This window comes from Rattus rattus, chromosome 2, assembly GCF_011064425.1.
Source record: "Rattus rattus isolate New Zealand chromosome 2, Rrattus_CSIRO_v1, whole genome shotgun sequence".
NCBI lineage: Eukaryota > Metazoa > Chordata > Mammalia > Rodentia > Muridae > Rattus > Rattus rattus.
The window spans coordinates 121,332,255-121,351,824 of NC_046155.1; the positions used below are offsets into that span (position 1 = coordinate 121,332,255).

Consider the following 19,570-nt stretch of genomic DNA (forward strand, 5'->3'; position numbering starts at 1 on the left):
GGGTGGGTGAGGGAGAGAGGGCTGGGGGTGTGGCTCAATGGGAGAGCACTTGCTTAGCATCCATAAAGTCCTAGGTTCGATCTCCAGAAGAAAATATCTAAAGTCTCTATGTACCTAAGCAGGCTGTGGTAATACACACCCCCGAAATGCTAGCACTCAGGAGGCAGAGTCAGAACAGTCATGAGTGTGAGGTGGGTCTGGGCTCACGAAGAAAAAGAAAAAGCATGTTTTCCCATTACTGCCATGCCCGGTGCCCACTTTACAATGTACAATATAATAAACCTGGGGTAAGGAGGGAAAGAGAAAAAAGAAGACAGAAAAATGAGAGGGGTCGGGGGACAAAGGAGTAGAGGAAGAGGCACTTGCCCATTTCCTGGGCAAAAGGCAAGAAAGAGGTCCTGGTGGTTGATTAGACAAAATCAAAGTCATTTATTACTAAAGTTTGGTTTTTTTTTTTTTTCTTTTTCTTTGCTCCAAAGCAAGAGAACTGCTGTAATGGCGGAGTGTTCTTGGTTTTGCATTTTGTGGTTGTTGTTGTTGTAGCTAGAAACAGGTCTCATTCATGGAAAACTATGGTCCTTCAAGGAGTAGCTGCTTCTGATCCTGGATGAGGATGAAGTTCAGGCTGATGTTCCCAGGCAGGGCAGCCCTCGCTGGGCTCTGAGTCGCTGAGAGATTTTGTAGAGCTCCATTGTGGCCCTGGCATCTTCTACAGAGCAGTGGCCCCGCCAGTTGTTCTGCAGACACAGGGAGAGCGGGGGCTGAGGGGGCTGCCTCCTCAGTTCTGGGGCTGCAGAGTGACCCTGGGGTCGGGTTCAGGAGGGGTGTCAGCGGATGGCTAGAGCTGACAGGGCAGGAAGGGCAGCAGCAAGAGGAAGCAAGCAACTCCCGTGAGCAGTGGGCGAGTGAGGCAGCTCAGGGTGGGAAGGGCATCAGCAAGTGGAGACCAGCAATCCTGATCATTCTACACAGAACGTAAGACGGAGGTGTCAGTGCTTGTCCAGCTGCATCCTCCTTCCCCCAAGAGACTGCCAGCACCTGGGAAACAGGCCAGAGTGAGGCGCTAAAGCAGAAGCTCTTTGAAGAGGAGGCGGAGCATGGGGTAGACCCTCCCCCTACACTCCAAGAGCTACATCTGAGCGTCCCCAATTTTAGAAGTGGTGAAACAGGCTCAAAAGCTGCAAAGGTTATGGAGTGAGGGCTTTTGTCCACGAGCCAGGCCCACGCCTGCAGCATCTTTTACCCCCCTGTGCTTTCCAGGCCTGGCTGAGGTCTTGCCTGCTCCTGGACGCAGGGGCCGCAGCAGGCTGTTCAGGCCTGTTTCCCTGATGTCTGTTGACTGAGGTGGCCTGCCTTTCCTCCCAAGGACTCTTTTCCCATCACCCTCCATATTGGGTGTCAGGGACATCTGCGGAGAGACAGGCTGCAGCATCCCATCCCCTGTTGCTAATAAGCAGGTGGCTGTGGTGTCTGGCTTCAAAGACTTGCCCTATCACCACTCTCACTTGCCAAGCAAGGAAACTAAGGACAGGTTTCTGAAGTCTACTGCTTTGCTATCTGTGGAAGCTACAGGTGGACTGGAGCATCATCCCGTGTGTGTGTGTGTGTGTGTGTGTGTGTGTGTGTGTGTGTGTGTGTGTCGGGGGAAGGAGAGTGTCAGTGAGAAGTGGGTAGTTCTAGCCTTGATCACAGTTTAGTTCTCCTCCTAGGGCCTCAGGCGAGTCACCAACCTCCCTATGGGGCTCATGCCCTTGAGGGGAGGGATCAGCACCTGACTGTGCAAGCCTGGGTCAGCTCTGGTTCAGGTGATCAGCAGGGTGATTCCCCTCATGTAGGAGCTGGCGGGCAGGTTCTGAGGACAGTGAGGTGGGAGCTGGTGAGGGGAGTGAACCAGATAATTAATGCAGATGAGGAACAGAGCCTAAGACCGGGCTCAAGATTTCCCATGACAAGGCCTGAGCTGAGAGCTACAGAGGGTATGGAGGGACAGGTGTGGACAGGTACGTGAATATCCCTGTAAGGCTCCTGACTCACCAGATCACAGCATGCACGCCCCCAGGTTACAAGAGAAGCCAGGACCATTCTCCTGGGTCAGGAGACTGACAGGCCAGCCAGGTTCAGGCCCACTCCTGCTTCTTTCACAATTCCCACACATGTGGGGTGGGGCTCCATGCCATTAGCCGCTTACCCAGCCAAGTTATCTCCAAACTCCAGGCCCCGTGGCTCATGTACCCTCTCCAGCCCTCTCCTTCCTCTCTAGACCTCTGTAATTTTGGTCCTGCAAACAGTGCTGGGATTTACTCTTCTATTCCGCAGACCACTGTTTTCCCCAACCCTAGGATACTCTCCCCCACCCCCCATATTTTAAGGCTAGCCTCTGTGGCTGAGGGTGACCAGAAACTTCTGATCTTCCTGTTCTACCTCTCAAGTGCTAGAATTCAGGCACGTGCAGTGCTTGGTTTCTGCGGTGCTGGGGATTGAACATGGGGCTCTGTGCATGCTAGAAAAGCAGTCTGCCAACTGAGTGTTATCCCCCACTGCCCCCTACCTTCTACTGGGCAAAGCCTGTCCCTGGGCTGCCTCCCATTCAACCAAGAGCTCCTCCTAGACAGGGGCATCACATGCTAACCTCCACACGTGACACAGAGTAGGTGCTCAATGAAAGCTACTGAAGCTGGTCATTCATATACTGCAATGCCAGCATTCAGAAGGCTGGGGGAGAAGGATTATGAGTATCAGGCTGTATAGCCAGAGCCTACTATAAGAGAACAAAGGCCAGGGGTGTAGTTCACGGTAGGGCATTCGCTCTGCACGCTATGTTCTAAGCTCTGGGTCTGATTCCCCGGTGCTGGAAAAACAAAACAAAACAAAACCAAACAAAAACCCAAAAACAGCTGAGCAGAGCCAACAGACCTTTATTCCCAGCCCTCAGGAGGCAGAGGCAGGCAGGTCTCTATGAGTTCGAGGCCAGCCTGATCTACAGAGACAGTTCAAAGACAGCCAGGGCAACACAGAGAAACCTTGTCTTGAAAACAAAACAAAAGAAATTATTGACTAGGAGGGCCTCTGTGTAGTATTTGGCTGTTAGGGTTTGTCCCCCACTGTGATGGTTTGGCCCAGGGAGTGGCACGATTAGAATGTGTGACTGTGTTGGAGTAGGTGTGTCACTGTGAGTCCTGCCTGGAAGCCAGTATTCTGCTCACAGCCTTCAGATGAAGATGTAGAACTCCCAGCTCCTCCTGCACCATGCCTGCCTGGATGCTACCATGTTCCCACCTTGATGATAATGGACTGAACCTCTGAACCTGTAAGCCAGCCCCAATTAAATGTTGTCCTTGTAAGAGTTGCCTTGGTCATGGTGTCTGCTCACAGCAGTAAAACCCTAACTAAGACACCCACCCACAGCTCTTCCTACAGGGGTGAGGGTGAGTCCTATGTCACAAACCGAGGAGGTAGCACCTAGCAACAGCACTGACTGATCTAGGACTGGAACCCCCCAGCTGTCAGGTCCCACGATGGCCACAGGAGGTGCAGGCTTTCCACCACCTCCCTGTGGGGAGGGCGGCTGTCACGGCATAAGCCTTGTGGATTTAAACCAAGAAGCCTGAGCCAGGGGCTTTGCCCTCTCCCTCACTGTGGGTACTCATGGGATTCAGAGACTTTCTGAATTCTTCCTGGACTCTGGTCTCCTGAAGCCAAAGACGCATCACACATACAAGCATCCAGTCTCTCGGGAGGAGAGGAAAGAGTCGTCCGCACAAGGGCTCCTCGAGGGGATGGATGAGGCCTAGAATCAGCACGTGCTGCAGAGGCTTCTCACCCGGAGCCTGCTTAGGCCAGGTGGGACTGACCTGCCCTTAGGAGGAGCGGGAGCACGGGGAGGAGGGAGAGGAAGAAGCAGGGAAGGAGAGGGAGGACTAAGGGAGAAAGTAGGAGAACTCCTTGCTTGGAGGAGGAGAGGAGGAAGAGGAAGGGCAGGTTACTCCTTACCTGAGTGGGAGGAGGGAGGGAGAAGAGAGAGGAGGGTCACAGGGGCCGGGAAGCTCCTCACCTGGATGCTCTTGTGCAGCAGGCGCTTGCACAGCAGCCTCAGGGACACACGGCTGTAGCAGTGCAGCTTGGCCTCGTGCCACAGCAGCATGTCTGTGGACGTGTCGTAGATGGTGTATTTTCTCATGTCCTCCTTCAGGGCACTGAAGTCATGCTTCAGGTCATGGCCCACCACCAGCTTGCCTTTCAGAAGCTGCAGGATCTGTCCAGGAAGACAGGTTGTCTCACACACTGTCCACCCTGGGTGCTCCAGGCCGAGGGATCTCCCTTCCCCATAGTAGCCACTCCTGGGGTTGCTAATTGACCTTGGGCAAATCATCCTCCCTCACGGGTAGGAAGCAGGGCCCGAAGCCCTTCTCAAAGCAGTCTTAGTCTGTGAGGATCCCTACCCTGGGCTGCTCCCGTGGCTCATGGGATGGGCCTTTGTGAACAAACAGCACGCAGACTGCGTCCTTTAATCTCCTTGGCAACTCGGCTGTGGCGGGGCACATGACCTCCTGAACAATATCCCGACCCCTCTGAGGAGAATCCGTGACTACATCCCTAGATCGGGGATGGGGTTGGGGGCGGGGCAAAGGTGCATGTGGAACTTACATTGTTAGCCAGATGATGGTATTTTAGAAAGGGGACACCTGCTGGGATTGTAGCTCAGCTGGGACATTCTAAGATCCAGTCCCTGACACTGGACAGAGAGGATGGGACAGCTCCAGAACAGGTCCCCCTGATCACAGGGCCCTTACTCTTGAAGGCTAGGGGTTCTTTATGAAGAGAATTTGTGGGCTGTTGGTCATTTTGAATATGGAGGAAGGACTAAGGCCAAGGTGTCCCAGCACCTCCGGAAGCTGGGAATGAGCCTGAAGAGCCAGTCTTGCAGATTCCTTAGCTTTAGTCCCATTAGGCCTTGAAGAACACCAAGATAATAAATCCACCTCGTTGTAACACATGAAGTCAGCGGGTCGATTCAGAGGCTACAAAAACTAGCTCCGTTAGGAAGGAGGCCCAGACTTAGCAGGACCTTACAGGAACAATGGAGACCCTCGGGAGTAAATGATTGTGCCCAAAGTGCCTCTGACCATTGTAGATATTTGCAAAGACCGTCGTAGTCCTCTTTAAAGATTGATAACTAAGACTGGAGTGTGGGTCAACTGGCAGAATGCTTGCCTAGCATTGGAGGACCTAGGTTCTATCCCATATAAACCGGGTACCTTGGCACATGTCTGGAAGCCCAGGATTCGGGGCAGATGGAGGCAGAAGGATCAAAGCCAGCCTGAGCTACATGGGACCCTATCTTAACAGTAGGCAAACAGAAGATGGGGAATGGAACTCCCATGGCTGGGGAAACCCTGAAGGAAAGTCATGCACGGAGAAAAGCCTAGAAAAATCCCGTAGGGCGGGCAAATATTACACCTAATTCCTGCCCACTGGCCCTGACGCACTGCCCCTCTACCTGTCCCTGCCAACCGCAGATGCATCAGTGTGACAAATGCTACTCATGTTTGGGCCATTTGGGGGGTGTTTTGCTAAGCACCATCAGGGTACTGGGATTTCCACAGGGGTGGGGGTTAATGGCAGAGGCTGATCGCTTGTTACGCAGCTGATGAGCCAGCCTGATCCAGGCATCTGGCAGCCCAGGAGGAGGATGGACAGCCCTTAGCATGGCTCAGCTCCGTGTCCTACATGTCTGGAAGACATACTCACAAGGCTGAAGGGTAAGAACCTTGGGCTTCAGTGACCCAGAGCACGTAGTCTGGGAACACAATCTCCTTCAGCCAAGGAGCCTCTGGCTGCTGAGTCAGAACTAACTCAGCCTCAGAACATCATCTCCCAGGCTCACCAGAGCAGTGTAGAACATCATCTCCCAGGCTCACCAGAGCAATGTAGCATGGAAGAGAGGGGACTCAATGTCCCCATCGTAAGACCGGAAAGCTGGACCAGACAGACGCTCCAAAGGGGAAACTAGCTAGCTGAGGGCTGTGACAGGGAGACCCGGAGTTCTCCCCTCAAAACTGTGAGGAATGTCTCACGGGAGTCGAAGACCACAGACCTCAGGAAGGAGCTGAGGAGGAAGGAGGGGGTGCCTGCAACCTCTGCTGACTTGACTCATGGCCCTTCACTCACCTCTAGCCTGGCTTCAGCAAATGGTGTGGCCCTTGCCATGTGCTGAGGCGTGATCCCGCTGACTTGGGTTCTGTAGTCCGTGATCGCTCCCTCAGGCTGGATGTACTTGTCATAGAGGACTGCGCCGTGGACGTTCACAATGCTGCAGCGGGCGAGGCCACTCACCCTTTGAGGCCCGAGCCCCACCATCTCACAGTCCATGGCTACCACCTCTGGGCTGCCTGCCATGCTCCTCAGACCCTCAGGAAGTCCTGGAGGATGGAGAGGTGGGGGGGAGGGGAGAACCAGGGTGTCAGTCAAGAACCAACAACCCTCCAGGCATCCTGCACCACCCTGCCAAACTACACCCTGAGCCCTGCCCATTATCTCCAGTGCCACCTGGCAACAGGCGAAGCTGGCCTCTTGCCAGCCTTCAGCTTCTCTGTGCTATAGGTCCCAGAGTTTGCTGATCCTGTCTGGCTGTCCCACTAAGAAGCCCCCTTCCATTGCCTCCCAGTTTGAACGCTGATGTAGTATCTGTTCTCACCTGTCCCAGTGCCCTGGGTTCTCTTCTGCCTCTGTTTCTACTTCTCAGCTACTTTAGTCACTTTGGGAAGTGACTCATCAAGCCGAGCCGTTTTAGTTTCAGTTTCTGGTTCATTATCAAGGGAAGTTGGGGAGTGGGGGCAGGCCTAGTAGGCTGGGCTGTTCCATCTCCTCAAGGCTGACAGGTAAGGGGGCTGGCAGGTTGAGTCAGGGCTGTCTGCGTCAGGCTGTCCCTCCTCTGGCTCTGCCCTCCTCCTTTTCGGATGACGTGTCTGATGTGGACAGAGTGGATTGCAACATCTTTCTTTGCTTTTTCACCCTCCACCCAGAGAATAAACATCTCCGGAATTGGAGCCTGGGAAATGTCCCACAACTTCTGGGACCTGCTGTCAGTGTGCTACGCTGTGAGGTTTTCTGTTGGCAGAGCATGCTGTCCTCGAGGCACCGGTACCATTAACTGGGAAGGGCAGGAGGGGGTTTGGGTAGGAGGGGGTCTAGTCTTTGGTGGCTTCTACCAGTTTAGTGCCTCGTTGGACCGAGACTCTACCTGGGAGAGTTTGACAAACAGCACCAGACCTTGAGAGGGCCTCAAGCCAGGCTGTTCTTCCTACAGGGTTGTAGTCTCCTAGGCTGGAACTTAGAATCTTTAGAGTGGTACCTAGTATTAGGTCCAAAAGGAAAAATCCCAAGACCCCCCACCCCCACCCCATCCAGAAAAGGGCAAGCTCACTGACTTTGTCCAAAATGACAGTCTGGGCTCAGCTCAAGCTAGACTATAGGATTTCTGGGGTACAGATTAAAGTTCTCAAGCAGTATTCCTCAGAAACGTGTCAGGTTTCTGCTTGTCAGAATAGTTCTGTGGTTACATTCGACAGCCCATGCTGGCCTCCAGACTCCTTCAGTACCTATTCACATGTACCTGTTCTGCACTAGCCTCCGGAACCTTCTTCCCTCCGTGACTCCTCCACTATGCTAGCTCCCAGGCTCTCTCCATTTTCTTTAAGACCAGCAATACCCCCACCCCACCGGGCTTCTCTTGCTATTCTCTTCTCTAGCTCCTCCCTCCTATTTGCTCCCGTGAGATGGCCCTGTTCACTGGCAGTCTGCTTTTCCTCTCTGCTCTGGACTCTTCTACATGCCCCTGGCCTTTCTCCTATAGCTACACTAAAACTACTCCCCTGAACATGGAGCCGCCTGTTGCTTACACCTACCATGCAGGGAACGTTCAGTATCTACTAAACAAACTGAGCTACGCATGGATCAGAAACAGACTCAGCTCTCTAAGAGGAGCGCTCTTGAAGAACAAGTCAGGATGAGAGTTCAAGGGGATGTATGTAGATCTGCGTTCCGCTTTGCCCCTCGGGGAGGCAAAACACAGAGGCGCTAGGCTACGTTCCTTTCTCTCCGCTGGGGCGCTGGGCTTGTGGGACACACAGCTCAGGGGGGTAGGAAATGAAACCTAAGATAGGGGTCCCAGCCCATTTTTTTTCTGGTCAGAAACTGGTTCTCAAACTCCCGGGAATGGGAACTGCAAGAGTTGAAGGGGCGGGAGGCGGGGGCGGGGCACAATGAGCCTGGAGCCGAATCGGCTTAGCTCCAGACCTCCTCCTGCAGGAGACTTCAGCGCGGCTCTGTAGGACAAAGGCTTGCCCCCTGGGAAGCCTCAATGAAGGAAACTGTCGTTGCTTGTCCAAACTGTTTATTCACGGAGGACATTAGTGCCTTCATCTGCCTTCGTGTGGAAGGACCTCAGCTGTTGTCCCTTACGTGACTGATTGTCACAGTCCTCTCAATGGAGTGTCATGTTCAGTCGGGAGTAGATTTAAACGCCTACGGGTCTCGATTATGGGAATTGCTGGGTTTCCTGAATCTGCTTGACCTTACCACGTTTTCTGTCTGGTGGCACGGTCCACTGCCCCACATAGACAGTCTATGTATTTGCTCAGATCTATATAGACTAACAGCCCTCAAAACCATGAGACATAACAAAGACTTGTGGCTTGGATAAGAACTTCCCAGATGTCTGACTTTAAGACTTCAAAAGTTAAATGTTTGGGTTGAGGGTGTAGTTCCGCTTGGTAGAGTGATTGCTTAACATGCAAGAAGTCCCATGCTCGATGTCTAGCACTGCATTAACAAGATGTGGTGGTTTAGCATATAATCCTGATACCAGCTGATGACACCAGCTGATGGGGATAGGAAGATCAAGAGTTTAAAGTCATTCTTAGTCATACAGCAAGCCCAAAGCTAATCTGGACTACTCTGAGACCATGTCTTTTTTTTTTTTTTTTCAGCAACTTCTAGGCAGTTTTCATCTGTCCCACTGTCCCTTCCTTCCAGTCTCTGTGGCACCCTCTCTGAACTATGGCTTTAAACCTGAGCTCTGGCTTTGTTCTGGGGCTTTATTGGGTGCCTCTTCCCAGGCCCAAAGGTCTCAAAAGCCTCCTTCAGACCATTGTTAACCATTTCCTCAGTGCCAGGACCAGTGACTAGACTTTAGTGGTTCTCAACCTTCCTAATGCTACAACTATTTAATACAGTTCCTCATCTTGGGGTGACCCCCAACCATAAAATTATTTCTGTTGCTACTTCATAATTTTGTTACTGCTATGGATTGTAATGTAAATATCTGATATGCAGGATATCTGATATATGACCTCTGTGAAAGGTTCATTTGACCCCCCAAAGGGGTTACGACCCACAGGCTGAGGACTACTAGAGGAACCAGCTAGGCTCCCACTCTAGGTGGAGTCCTGCAGCAGCACTGTGAAGTTGCCTTCTCATATGTTCATGTCTCAGGGTTTGGCATTTACGGCCCTGTTTCAAGAATTGCTTTTCTGGGAGTAATAAAAAAAAAAATGTTTACCTTCTCCTTACAAAGTCCAACAAGCGAAAGAACAATTCTACCAGATTACAACTTGTGGGGCAAAGAATTCATTTGGGCTTACTTATAGAGCGTGGGTGAGAGGCTACTTACAGAAGCCTGGAAAGACATTAAAACAAACACACTGGTAAGTCTTTGTCCAGTGTGGGTGGTGGCATCCCTGTAGCCGCTTAGTGGGAGCGCCAATCTTCCCTTGTTTATAGACTTTATCATTGCCTAAGCCCCCCAGATCCCATGCTGTTAGGACAGAATTGCATGCAAATGGTTGAGGGAGCAGCTGAAATCTCAGCTGAGGGCCCAGAGACCCTCCCAGCTACTCCCCCTGGGAGGGGCTATCAGTAGTTCATAACTGTAAGCAGGCACTGCTGATCCATAAAGATAGAGGCGATTGAAGAACAGGCTTCTACACCTGCCTGACATTCTAGAAAGCGCCCTCTCATCTGCCTGGCAGCTCCCCCTCCAGGCCGCTCTGTGTATGTGCACCTCCTGTCTTCTTAATTAAATGATTATCTAATTGCTAAGGCAGTCTCCAGCCCTCTCCTTTTCTATACAAGCAGTTATACTGTGTATTCCGTTTGCTCTCGTGTGGTTCCCCAGAGCTGGGCCTCAGCTCCCAGAACCCTGTCTGAATTACGCTGAACTTCTGTCCAAGTGTACAGTGTGTTCTGTTGGACCCAGGTACTGGTGATTAACAGCCCTCATGGAGGAAGCCCTGACTCCAGCTAGCAGGCTCCTTTCCAGCTTCACCTGACAAGCATCAAACATGCAAGCCAAGTCCACAGGCCTTGATCAGGCAACAGCAGGAGTCACTCAGTTGCCCTGAGTGACTTGTCAGCCTTCCAAGGACACATCCCATCAGCAGCTCACCCATCATGCCTGTAGCTGGCAGGAGGCAGCTTTTCGGATGGCTTTTTCTAATTCCCACTGGGCGTGATCACACACTGAGAGGACAATCCATGCTATTGCTCTGGTGTGACTTGATCTAGGGCCTCAGTTCGCAGTGGCTGAATCATGCAGTGGGGCCTGGTGGGAGGAATGTGGGGGTAAATGGTACACATACCACCTTTGCGAGTGGGTCAATACTGTCTCTTGGAGTTCTAGGCCTTTGTGAACTGTTGTTAGCACTGTGCAAGTGCTTACAGTGGTCTCACTGTCCAAGACTCCCCCACTTACTGCCTTGCCATGTGGTCCTTTCCACGAGTGCTTCTGCTACTACATCATCCACTAGAGCGGCCCCCAGCAGAGCCCTTCGGACCAGCACCATGTTCTCCAATTGCTGTGGCTGTGATTTATGTAAGTCTTAATCAAACACCAGCCTCGGGTGTTCTGTTATAGAGTACAGAAGAGTCTGAAGATAATTAACTGCATCAGAGGCCCTTCTCCCTAGAGGCAGTGTGCCCGGCAAGCTCAGCTGTCTCAAACGGAGGCCAAGGCAGGAGGCTCACCACAAACTTCAAGTCAACCTAGGTCAAATGATGTGACCCTTCCTCAAAGTAAAACTGAGATTCCTGTGAACTGTCGCAGCAGCTGTGGGAAAGTGACAGTTGCTTGGTGTGGACGGCATGGTGACCACTGCACCAATCAACACTGCGGACCACAGTTCTCCAGCATCCTTCTACTTTCTTTTTGGTGATTCTCACTGTGTTAGGGAGTTTCCTTATGCTTCTTCCTTTGGGGAATTCTGTATGAGCTTTGTCAGAGGATGTGAATGTGTACAATGGCAGTCTCTAAACAAAAGCTTTCTTTAGAAAACCTCTGTGCCACAGTGGAACCATATAACACGATAACTCTGTCTACTACAAAGAATCGCCATTGTGCCCTTGTTTGCACTAAGAAAGATGGTTCCAGGAACTCTCCGGCACTTGCAGCCTGAGAACACACAATCCAAAGAAACAATGGGCCCTGGCCCAGAGTCTGAGGCCTTGGCAACTAAGGGCAAGAGTTCAGTTAATAAGTACACAAGAGTTCCCACAGTTGATTCTCTGGGTACGTGACTTACAGGATGAATGGGAGGATTGGGAATGACCCATGAGGAGTGCTTTCTGTTAATAAGTTAGACTGGCTTGCTCCCCCTCTGCCATATATAGGAGCATACACTGAAGAACGTAAGGTGGTATGGCAGGCATAGTGAAAGAGGAGTAAGATATCAGGACTCTCCCTTTGGGGAGCACATGAGACCAGGCCCACATTGTAAGGCTGAGGCACACAGGAATGCAGGAAGCATGATGCTTACTATGCTACCTAGCACAAATACTGCACCATGCCCCTTGAGGAATTAAAACTGCTCTCATGGGTTTGTTTCTCAGGACCACAAAGGCTGAGTTCATGCAGGAGGAAATGTAAAGGCACCTGGTGTGGTTGCTGAACCTTAGAAAACAACAGGGACTCCAATGCTTGCTAAACTTACTGCTTTTGTGTCAAAGAAAAATACTGTAATAAAGTTGACTACCGCTTTCATTCTGGATGTTGAAAATTAGGGCTAAAATGGGTTAAAAACAAATGTAAAAAAATCATAACCTCTCAGAATCATTAAGTCCACTTTCTACATTACCTGTCATTAAGTTACTATGCAAATGTAGTAGGTGAAGCCTTTTACTCAATAAACAGCTGCTAGCTGTCCTGCTTTACCCTCAGATCCTGTCAGTCTCCCTCTCCAGATGACACCATATCTCCCTGGCCCAGCAATTCCTCTCCTGGGAATCTACCTAAATGACTTGAAAGCAGGATCAGAGGTATCTGCATACCACATTATAGCTACTTTAGTCACAATAGCCAAGAGGAAGTGACCTGAGGGAGTGTTGTGCAGGCATGTGACTAACATTACACACACACACACAGGACTGTTACCCATAAAGGGCAGTTGTAGAGGAATGGCAATGCATGCTCACAATGCAGACTGAGTGGGCTAAGACAGGAAAATCACCATGAGCTCCCTAAGGAGTTGCAAGCAGCTAGATTCTATCATGAGATTCTGTTTCAACAGCACACAAAAATCCCCCAAACAATTTCTGATATGAAAGCATAGCTTTGGGGAGAGACCAAATCAAACAGTGTGCCGTGTAACAGCCAACTCCAACTGAAGTCAGAAATTGTGGAACTAACGTGTACCATCTCGAAAGGTGTCAAGACCAGCATCTAGCAAAGCTCAGAGCCCTAGGTAGTCCCTGCCCTCAAAACCCTTCAGCCCAGCTTGAGCATCCAGAAAGGACCAGTTCAGCCACTTTTCCAGTTGCACCTTATTCCTTTATTCCTCTGGTACCACAAACAAGCTGATTTCTCACAGTACACTTCTCCCAGCTAATAGTTCCACCACCCTTCAACCCACAATGGCTACTGCCCAGCACCAAGGCTCGCACAAGCTGCTGCTTTTTAAGGAAACAAGAGTTTACCCCTGGCGCCAGACCAGAAGTGGTGGTGACGATTTGGCCAGCTCCCCTTTTCCCTGGCAGGGAGGAGCCAGCAATCAAACAATCCCGACTAAAACTTTCTGCAATCAGGACCTCAGTGGAGGGTGGGAAGTGTGGTCTCAGTAGTGTCCCTTCCTTCCTGACCCTGCCTGGATTACTGTTGTCACTTTCCCAGATGCAGTGTCAGGAGGCTGGTGTGGAGACAGACGCTGGCAGCAAGACCTGCAGAGACCTCTGAACTCCCCTGCCCTGCTTTCAACACCTTGCCCTGGCCCCACCTCATCTGATGGAAAAGCCAAGTGAAAAAGTCCTGCCTGAGCCATAGCTGCTTGGAAATCAGGCCTGAATACAGCCCATGCACTGTATCACTAGGATACACTCAACATGCTTACACACCCATGAGGTAGGTGCCACCACTCTCCACTTTACAAAGGGAAAACAGGCTCAATTAGGCTTGCCTAATGTATCCATGCTAAGTGGCAGGAATGACGAGACTCTGACAGAGGATGGTGTGACCTGAGTCCTTGCCTACTACTGCCCTAAAGTCATCCCAGACCAGTGGTTCTTAACCTTCCTAATGCTGCAACTCTTTAAGACAGTTCCTCATGCTGTGGAGAGCCCCCAAAATAAAATCATTTTTGTTGCTACTTCATAACTGTAATTTTGCTAGTTACGGATCATAATGTAAATACCTGTGTCTTCTGATGGTCTTAGGTGACCCCTGTGAAAAGGTTTTTCAACCCCACAAAGGAGTTCTGACCATCAGGTTTTGAGAAACACTGCCTTAGAACCCTGATCCTGGTTACCAGGAGGTTACTTCAGTTACCTCCCACCCTGTGTGACTAGGGAGGAGCACTCCTGGCTCCCTGCCCTTCCTCTCCCTCCTGTCTATCCTGGGCCTCCCTTGTGCCTCCCCTGGTGCTCTGGGCCAGGTCCTCAGGCCAGTACTGGTCGTCCATGTACTGCTCCACATCGGTGCTGCTGTCAGGGCCCCTGTCCTCAGGATGGGCCTTGGCGGTGCTGGCCACTTGCTGTTCCCACTGCACCTCCACCAGCTGGTACAGCTCCATGGCTGTCATGGCATCCTCCACAGATGAGTGTCCATGGTGACCTACCTGTGGACAGGAGCACAAACATCACTACATGGTGAAATGGACCTGACCATTGAGGGTCAAGAGCACTTATCTCTGAATGGAGCCTGCTATGATTTTGATACAAAGTATACCCCAAAGGCCTGTGTGATGTGGGCCTGTTCCCCAGCTGGCAGTGCTATTTTGAAAGGTGGGACTTGGCCTAAGGAAACACATTGCCAGAAAAGGTCCTTGGGAATAGTCTGTCTCTGTTCTTTTGTCTGCTTCCCTTTCACTATGGGATGGGCATATAGCTCCATATGCTTCTACCTCCATGATGTTCTGCCTAAGCACATGGACTCTATAAAACCATCAACTACAATAACCCTTCCTTTATGTTGGGCTGGAGAGAACGCACTGTGGTTAAGAGCACTGGCTGCTCTTCCCCAGGGCCCAGGCTCAATTCCCAGAACCTACAAGGCAGCTCACCAATTGTCTATAACTCCAGTCCCAGAGTTCTGATGCCCTCTTCTGGTCCCTAAGAACGTGTCATGCATGTATGCACGAATGTATATGCAGGCCAAACACCTACACACATTACAAAAAAATCCTGGAATGGAGTGGTGGTGGCACAAGCCTTCGATCCCAAAACTCAGGAGGCAGAGGCTGGCAGACTTCTGAAGTGGAGCCCAGTCTGAGTTCCAGGACTGCCAGGGCTACACAGAGAAACCCTGTCTTGAAAAACAAAACAGGGGTTGGGGGTTTAGCCTCAGTGGTAGAGCGCTTGCCTAGCAAGCTAAGGCCCTGGGTTGGTCCCCAGCTCAAAAAAAAAAAAAAAGAAAAAAGAAAAACAAAAAACAACATACATACATACATACATACATACATACATACATACATACATACATAAAATTCCTGTCCCAGAGGTTAGAAGACAGATACCAAAACAGCACAGAGCAAGAGTCACAGGCCCCTTGACCTGAGCCTCTAGAGATAGTGAGTCAGAATACATCCTATAGGGACATAGGACCCGGGCAAGAGTTAGGTGGGCAAAGACCTAAAGAAGCGATAGCCTAGAAGATCTTGACTCTCACTGGGGAGTCCCAGAATAAAATGGCTCCACATGCACAAACAGCAGGCCACAGTGCTAGCCACACCTCAGCAGTTATGTAAGTCAGATGAGCCTCCCTCCCTCCCACCCTCTGAGAGATTCCGTACCACATACCTGGATCTTCTTGTGCAGCAGGTTCAGGGCCAGGTCCTTAAGAGAGACCCGAGTTCGGGTGAGGGAGCTGGGCTGGCTGAGCAGGTTTGGCACATAAGTCGTATCCCGGATCTGGCTCCCAGGGTGGACGTACTTCAGGGCCTGGAAGTCATTGTGCAGTGCATGCCCCACCACCACCTTGCCCTTCAACAGCTTAAGGATCTGTGAGTGGAAAGGGAAGGCAGGAAGACCCCACTGTCAGGCAGGAACACACCTGAGCTCCCATACCATAAGTACATGGACTCCCCATCCCCCAGAGGAAGGCAGCAGCGGGAAAGGGAGGGTAGTTTATGAGCCCAGGCTACCATGATGTCCCAAGTTTAAATACTTAGCAACTGCAAAAGGAATACTATCCGCACCCCTACAGGGAACAACTGTGAGGGTCAATTTGTGTGTGTGTGTATGCATGTATGTATGTGTGCATGTATGCGTGCATGCACGTACTCGTACCAGGTCTTCGAGTTGAGAGATCCAAGCAGCTTTGCACTGGCACGGACACTTAGCTGTAAGACCTTCTCAGTCCCTCTGCCACTCAGGTCTCAGCTCATGAGCCTTCCCTGGAAGGCTTCCCAAGACCCTCATCTACCTAGAAGCCCCGGTCCCTCCTTCAAGTCATCCATACTTTCTAAGTATGGATTTAGCTTTTACACACTTCACACATTTAGCTCTTGGGACACTCTATTCTCCTTTCCTGCACCGTAAGCTCCATTTGACTTGACCAGTGGTGCTCAACCAAGGCACAGCATGCACAGATTTGCTTTTGTTTGTTGGGCTGGTTCTTTTAAGACGAGACTCCCTCTGTAATCCAGGGTAGAACTTAAATCAATCCTCCTACCTCAACGTCCCAACCAACTTATTTTCTGACCAATAAAGAGCCATTGAATGAAACCAACAGAACCGTGTCTGGTGCTGGTTAAGAGTTAAGGAGAAGCCCTGTTGGTACTAAAGGAAACAGTTCCTTGCTCCTGTATGCACTGGTTCTCCCTTCCTTCCCTCTAAACCTGCTCTGCAGCTCTGGTTGGGCACATCCTGCTCCTCCCTTTCCTCACACTCAGGGAAAGGAGTCCTGCTAATGCCTGGCCTTCTGCAGCCTACCTGTACTAGCTAGAACCCAGCTTTTATAGTCTGAATAAGATGCATGTAGATTTTTGATGGGATCACCCTGGTCTCACACCGGACCTGCCATCAAGAGGGGAAGAAATCAAACCTACTCCATGAGCGAGCAGAAAGGAGATAAGCCTGCTCCAGGGGTCACTGCCCACCACAAACATGGATGGGAGGAATCAGAACAGAAGGCTCACCACACACTTACCTTCCTATGCTTCCATTCATGATCAAATCTTTCCAAAGCAATGCTTTGGGCACATGGTATGTGTCTTAATTAGGGTTTCCACTGCTATGGTAAACATCATGACCATAAGTGAGGAAAGGGCTTGGTTCATCTTTCAGCTTCGTCACTGAGGGAATTTGGGGAAAAAAACTCAAGCAGGGCAGGTAGGAACTGATGTGGAGGCCATGGTAGAGTGCTGCTTACTGGCTTGCTCAGCCTGCTTTCTTACAGCACCCACAACCACAAGCCCAGAGGTAGCATTGCCCAGTGATCTGGGCCCTCCCACATCAAGAAAATTCATCCGAGTTTGCTAACAGGCCAGTCCAGAGGAGGCATTTTCTCAACTTTAGGTCCTGCTTCCTTTGGCTTATGTCTAGCCAGCACACTATGACAAAGATCGTAAGATATAAGTATTTCTCAAACCTTCCTGATCCCAATAGCCCAGAGACATTAAAAAGTAGTTCTGGGGCTGGAGAGATGGCTCAGGGGTTAAGAGCACTGACTGCTCTTCCAGAGGTCCTGAGTTCAATTCCCAGCAACCACATGGTGGCTCACAACCATCTGTAATGAGATCTGATGCCCTTTTCTGGTGTGTCTGAAGACAGTGACAGTGTGCTCACATTAAAATAAATAAATAAGGTTGGGGATTTAGCTCAGTGTTAGAGACTGGCCTAGCAAGCGCAAGGCCCTGGGTTCGGCCCCCAGCTTTGGAAAAAAAAAAAAAAAGAAATAAATAAATCTTTTTTTAAAAAAAAAAATGTAGTTCCAGGGGGTGGGGAGCGAAAAAGAAAAAAAGTAGTTCTGTTCTAATGCTTGTTTTGAAGAAGTGAATTTGCCAATATAACCGTGATAGAGCAGAACTTCAGAATGTGGATTTTGCCTTTGTTTCTGCATAATTTTATACCTGAATAAACACTACACGAATGCAGCAAACTGCTGCCAGCTAAACAGATCCAGGAGCACACGGCACTGCACACCTCCACCACCTGCCAGCGATTGTTTTGTTTGCCAGGGCGCTGAGCCACAGCAGCCTAATACAGTGTCAGACTCGGAAACTCTACCCCACTTCACACAGCCACAGCAGCGTCCTCCTGACCTTCCTTCCACAAGCCTTCTCAGGCCTTTCCTAATCATGGCTCTGATTACTGTCACTGCATTTCCTAACCACAGGCCAACCAGAGTGCCATTTTCCATTAGATCTCTCTGCTTCTGTGGTAACGTCAAGTCTTTTGAGAGCTGTGCCTGAACGCCATTACCTTATAAAAAGCCCCGTGTCATAGAGTTTCTCTCGTCAACACCAGGCATGGCTCTGTTGATATCACCCAACAGGTCATTGATTAACCCCGAGGGAGGCCTATTTATAGGGACGCTGGCTTAACAGTGATTGTCAGACAACCGTGGCAAGCCCTAGAGATCCAGGAGAACAGTGTCCGTGGAAGACCGGGACAAGGCTTCTAGTCCATCTATACGGCTTCTACTGTTTCCTACAGCCAAAGGTCTTTGCAGATTCCTAACACACAGGGGTATCCCAACTACTAGTCAGTTTTCCAAGCACTGAAGAACCATAACGAGATGGGACAGGACCTCGGGCAAAGTTTATAGATTCTGAGCAGTCTCTAAGTTATCATGCCCTTACCTGTCATATAACCTTTCTACAAGCAGCCCCTTGCTTGGCAACCCTTCAGAGTGGCAGCACCTAGATTTATGCTAACCCATTCTCTGGAAAAGGAGCTGCGTGTTTGGAGAAGTAAAGTGACTTCTCAATCTCAAGGCCCTTCACTCTAGTCCAAAGCGATCCCTCACACCAGGGCTTCTCTCCCCAAACTGTCATTCTGGCCAAATAAGGCCCAGGGTCCTTACCTCCTTCTGGGCCACCTGAAAGGGGATAGCCTTGTGCATGTGCTGACGGGTAATGCCACTCCAGCGGGTTCGATAGTCCACAATGGGCATTTCAGGCCGGATGTACTTGTCATAGAGAACATCACCACTGTAACTCACCACGGAGCAGCGGGCTAGCTCACTCACTCGCCCTTGGGGGCCGGTACCCACCATCTCACAGTCAATGGCCACATACTTGCTAGGCCCAGAGCTTGGGGCTTCTCTGGGGACAGGCCTTTTGCTGCACAGGCCATTGCTGCCAGACCTGGCCTTGGTACGTTGTTTCCTGTTGCCTGAAGCCTCTGTGCCTGCTGGCGTCTGTGATGGGGAGGGCAGAGGGCAGAGTCCTGGCCCTGGTACCATGTTCAACAACTCCTGCTCCTGAAGCAAGGCCTTGCGGGCCATGAACCGCTGGTGCTGCCGGCTTCTCCTCTTGTGTCTCCTCCGAGCCACATCCTTGGTCTTCAGGCTGGTGAAAGATGGACACTGGGAAGACTCAGGGACTTCCCTGGGCACCATACCAGCCAGCTCACAGGCAGCGGTAAGAAAGCTCTGGAGGCTGTCTGCCCACGAGGCAGTGTGCTGAAGAGAGAGCACAAAGGAAGAGGTGCTGGGAGGAGGATGCCAGGACACCCTGCCTCTCATCCTCAAGCACCTGACTGAAACTCAGACGACTTCACCAAGAACTGCACTCAAACACTGCACACGCCATCCATGCCTCCTGAGAATCCCCTCAACAAGAGCTGCATGGAATATCCCACCCCCACCGACACCACAAAGTATCATTACCCTCGCTGTACAGAAAAGAAACGGGGTAGACAGGAACTCAGAGTCCATGCTCTGAACCTCAAGCTCACTCAGTGGTGTGAGAAGTATGGCTACAGGGCAGCAAAGGTTACGAAACAAGAGTCCAGCTGAGCACCCCACACCGAAAACCCCCAAATCTGCAGAACAAGGTTTAACCTGGGTCTTTATAAACTCTTGTGCCCAAGTCTGTCTACTTCTCCCTCCCTTACAAACACACACACACACACATACACACAC

General features: G+C 50.8%; 2 protein-coding genes across 3 annotated transcripts; both read right to left on the bottom strand.

Moving 5' to 3' along the window:
• Nucleotides 1-405: 405 nt before the first annotated feature.
• Nucleotides 406-15,388, bottom strand: Isg20 (interferon stimulated exonuclease gene 20). Of its 2 annotated transcripts, none has more exons than XM_032893392.1 (4): nt 15,280-15,388; nt 6,169-6,419; nt 4,052-4,252; nt 406-737 (listed from the first exon to the last, which is right to left on the bottom strand). In XM_032893392.1, the coding sequence occupies exons 2-4, from the start codon at nt 6,394-6,396 to the stop codon at nt 621-623; spliced, it is 546 nt and encodes a 181-aa protein (XP_032749283.1). In that variant the 5' UTR covers nt 6,397-6,419; nt 15,280-15,388; the 3' UTR covers nt 406-620. The 2 variants fall into 2 exon arrangements, with proteins under 2 accessions (XP_032749283.1, XP_032749284.1); XM_032893393.1 differs by lacking the exon at nt 15,280-15,388 and adding an exon at nt 6,695-6,952.
• On the bottom strand, nt 12,799-19,511 carry Aen (apoptosis enhancing nuclease). The gene is made up of 3 exons (XM_032893391.1): nt 18,509-19,511; nt 15,280-15,480; nt 12,799-14,099 (listed from the first exon to the last, which is right to left on the bottom strand). The coding sequence occupies exons 1-3, from the start codon at nt 19,169-19,171 to the stop codon at nt 13,827-13,829; spliced, it is 1,137 nt and encodes a 378-aa protein (XP_032749282.1). The 5' UTR covers nt 19,172-19,511; the 3' UTR covers nt 12,799-13,826.
• Between the last annotated feature and the right edge of the window lie 59 nt (nt 19,512-19,570).

Bases quoted from the DNA above. Each gene is read 5' to 3' on its own strand.
- Isg20 (XM_032893392.1), bottom strand. From the start codon at position 6,396: ATGGCAGGCAGCCCAGAGGTGGTAGCCATGGACTGTGAGATGGTGGGG. The intron at 4,253-6,168 runs GTGAGTGAAGGG...CTTCCTGGACAG, and splicing joins TTGCTGAAGCCAGGCTAGAG to ATCCTGCAGCTTCTGAAAGG. The intron at 738-4,051 runs GTGAGGAGCTTC...CTGTGTCTGCAG, and splicing joins TGCTGCACAAGAGCATCCAG to AACAACTGGCGGGGCCACTG.
- Aen (XM_032893391.1), bottom strand. From the start codon at position 19,171: ATGAGAGGCAGGGTGTCCTGGCATCCTCCTCCCAGCACCTCTTCCTTT. The intron at 15,481-18,508 runs GTAAGGACCCTG...TTCCACTCACAG, and splicing joins TTCAGGTGGCCCAGAAGGAG to ATCCTTAAGCTGTTGAAGGG. The intron at 14,100-15,279 runs GTATGTGGTACG...TCCTGTCCACAG, and splicing joins TGCTGCACAAGAAGATCCAG to GTAGGTCACCATGGACACTC.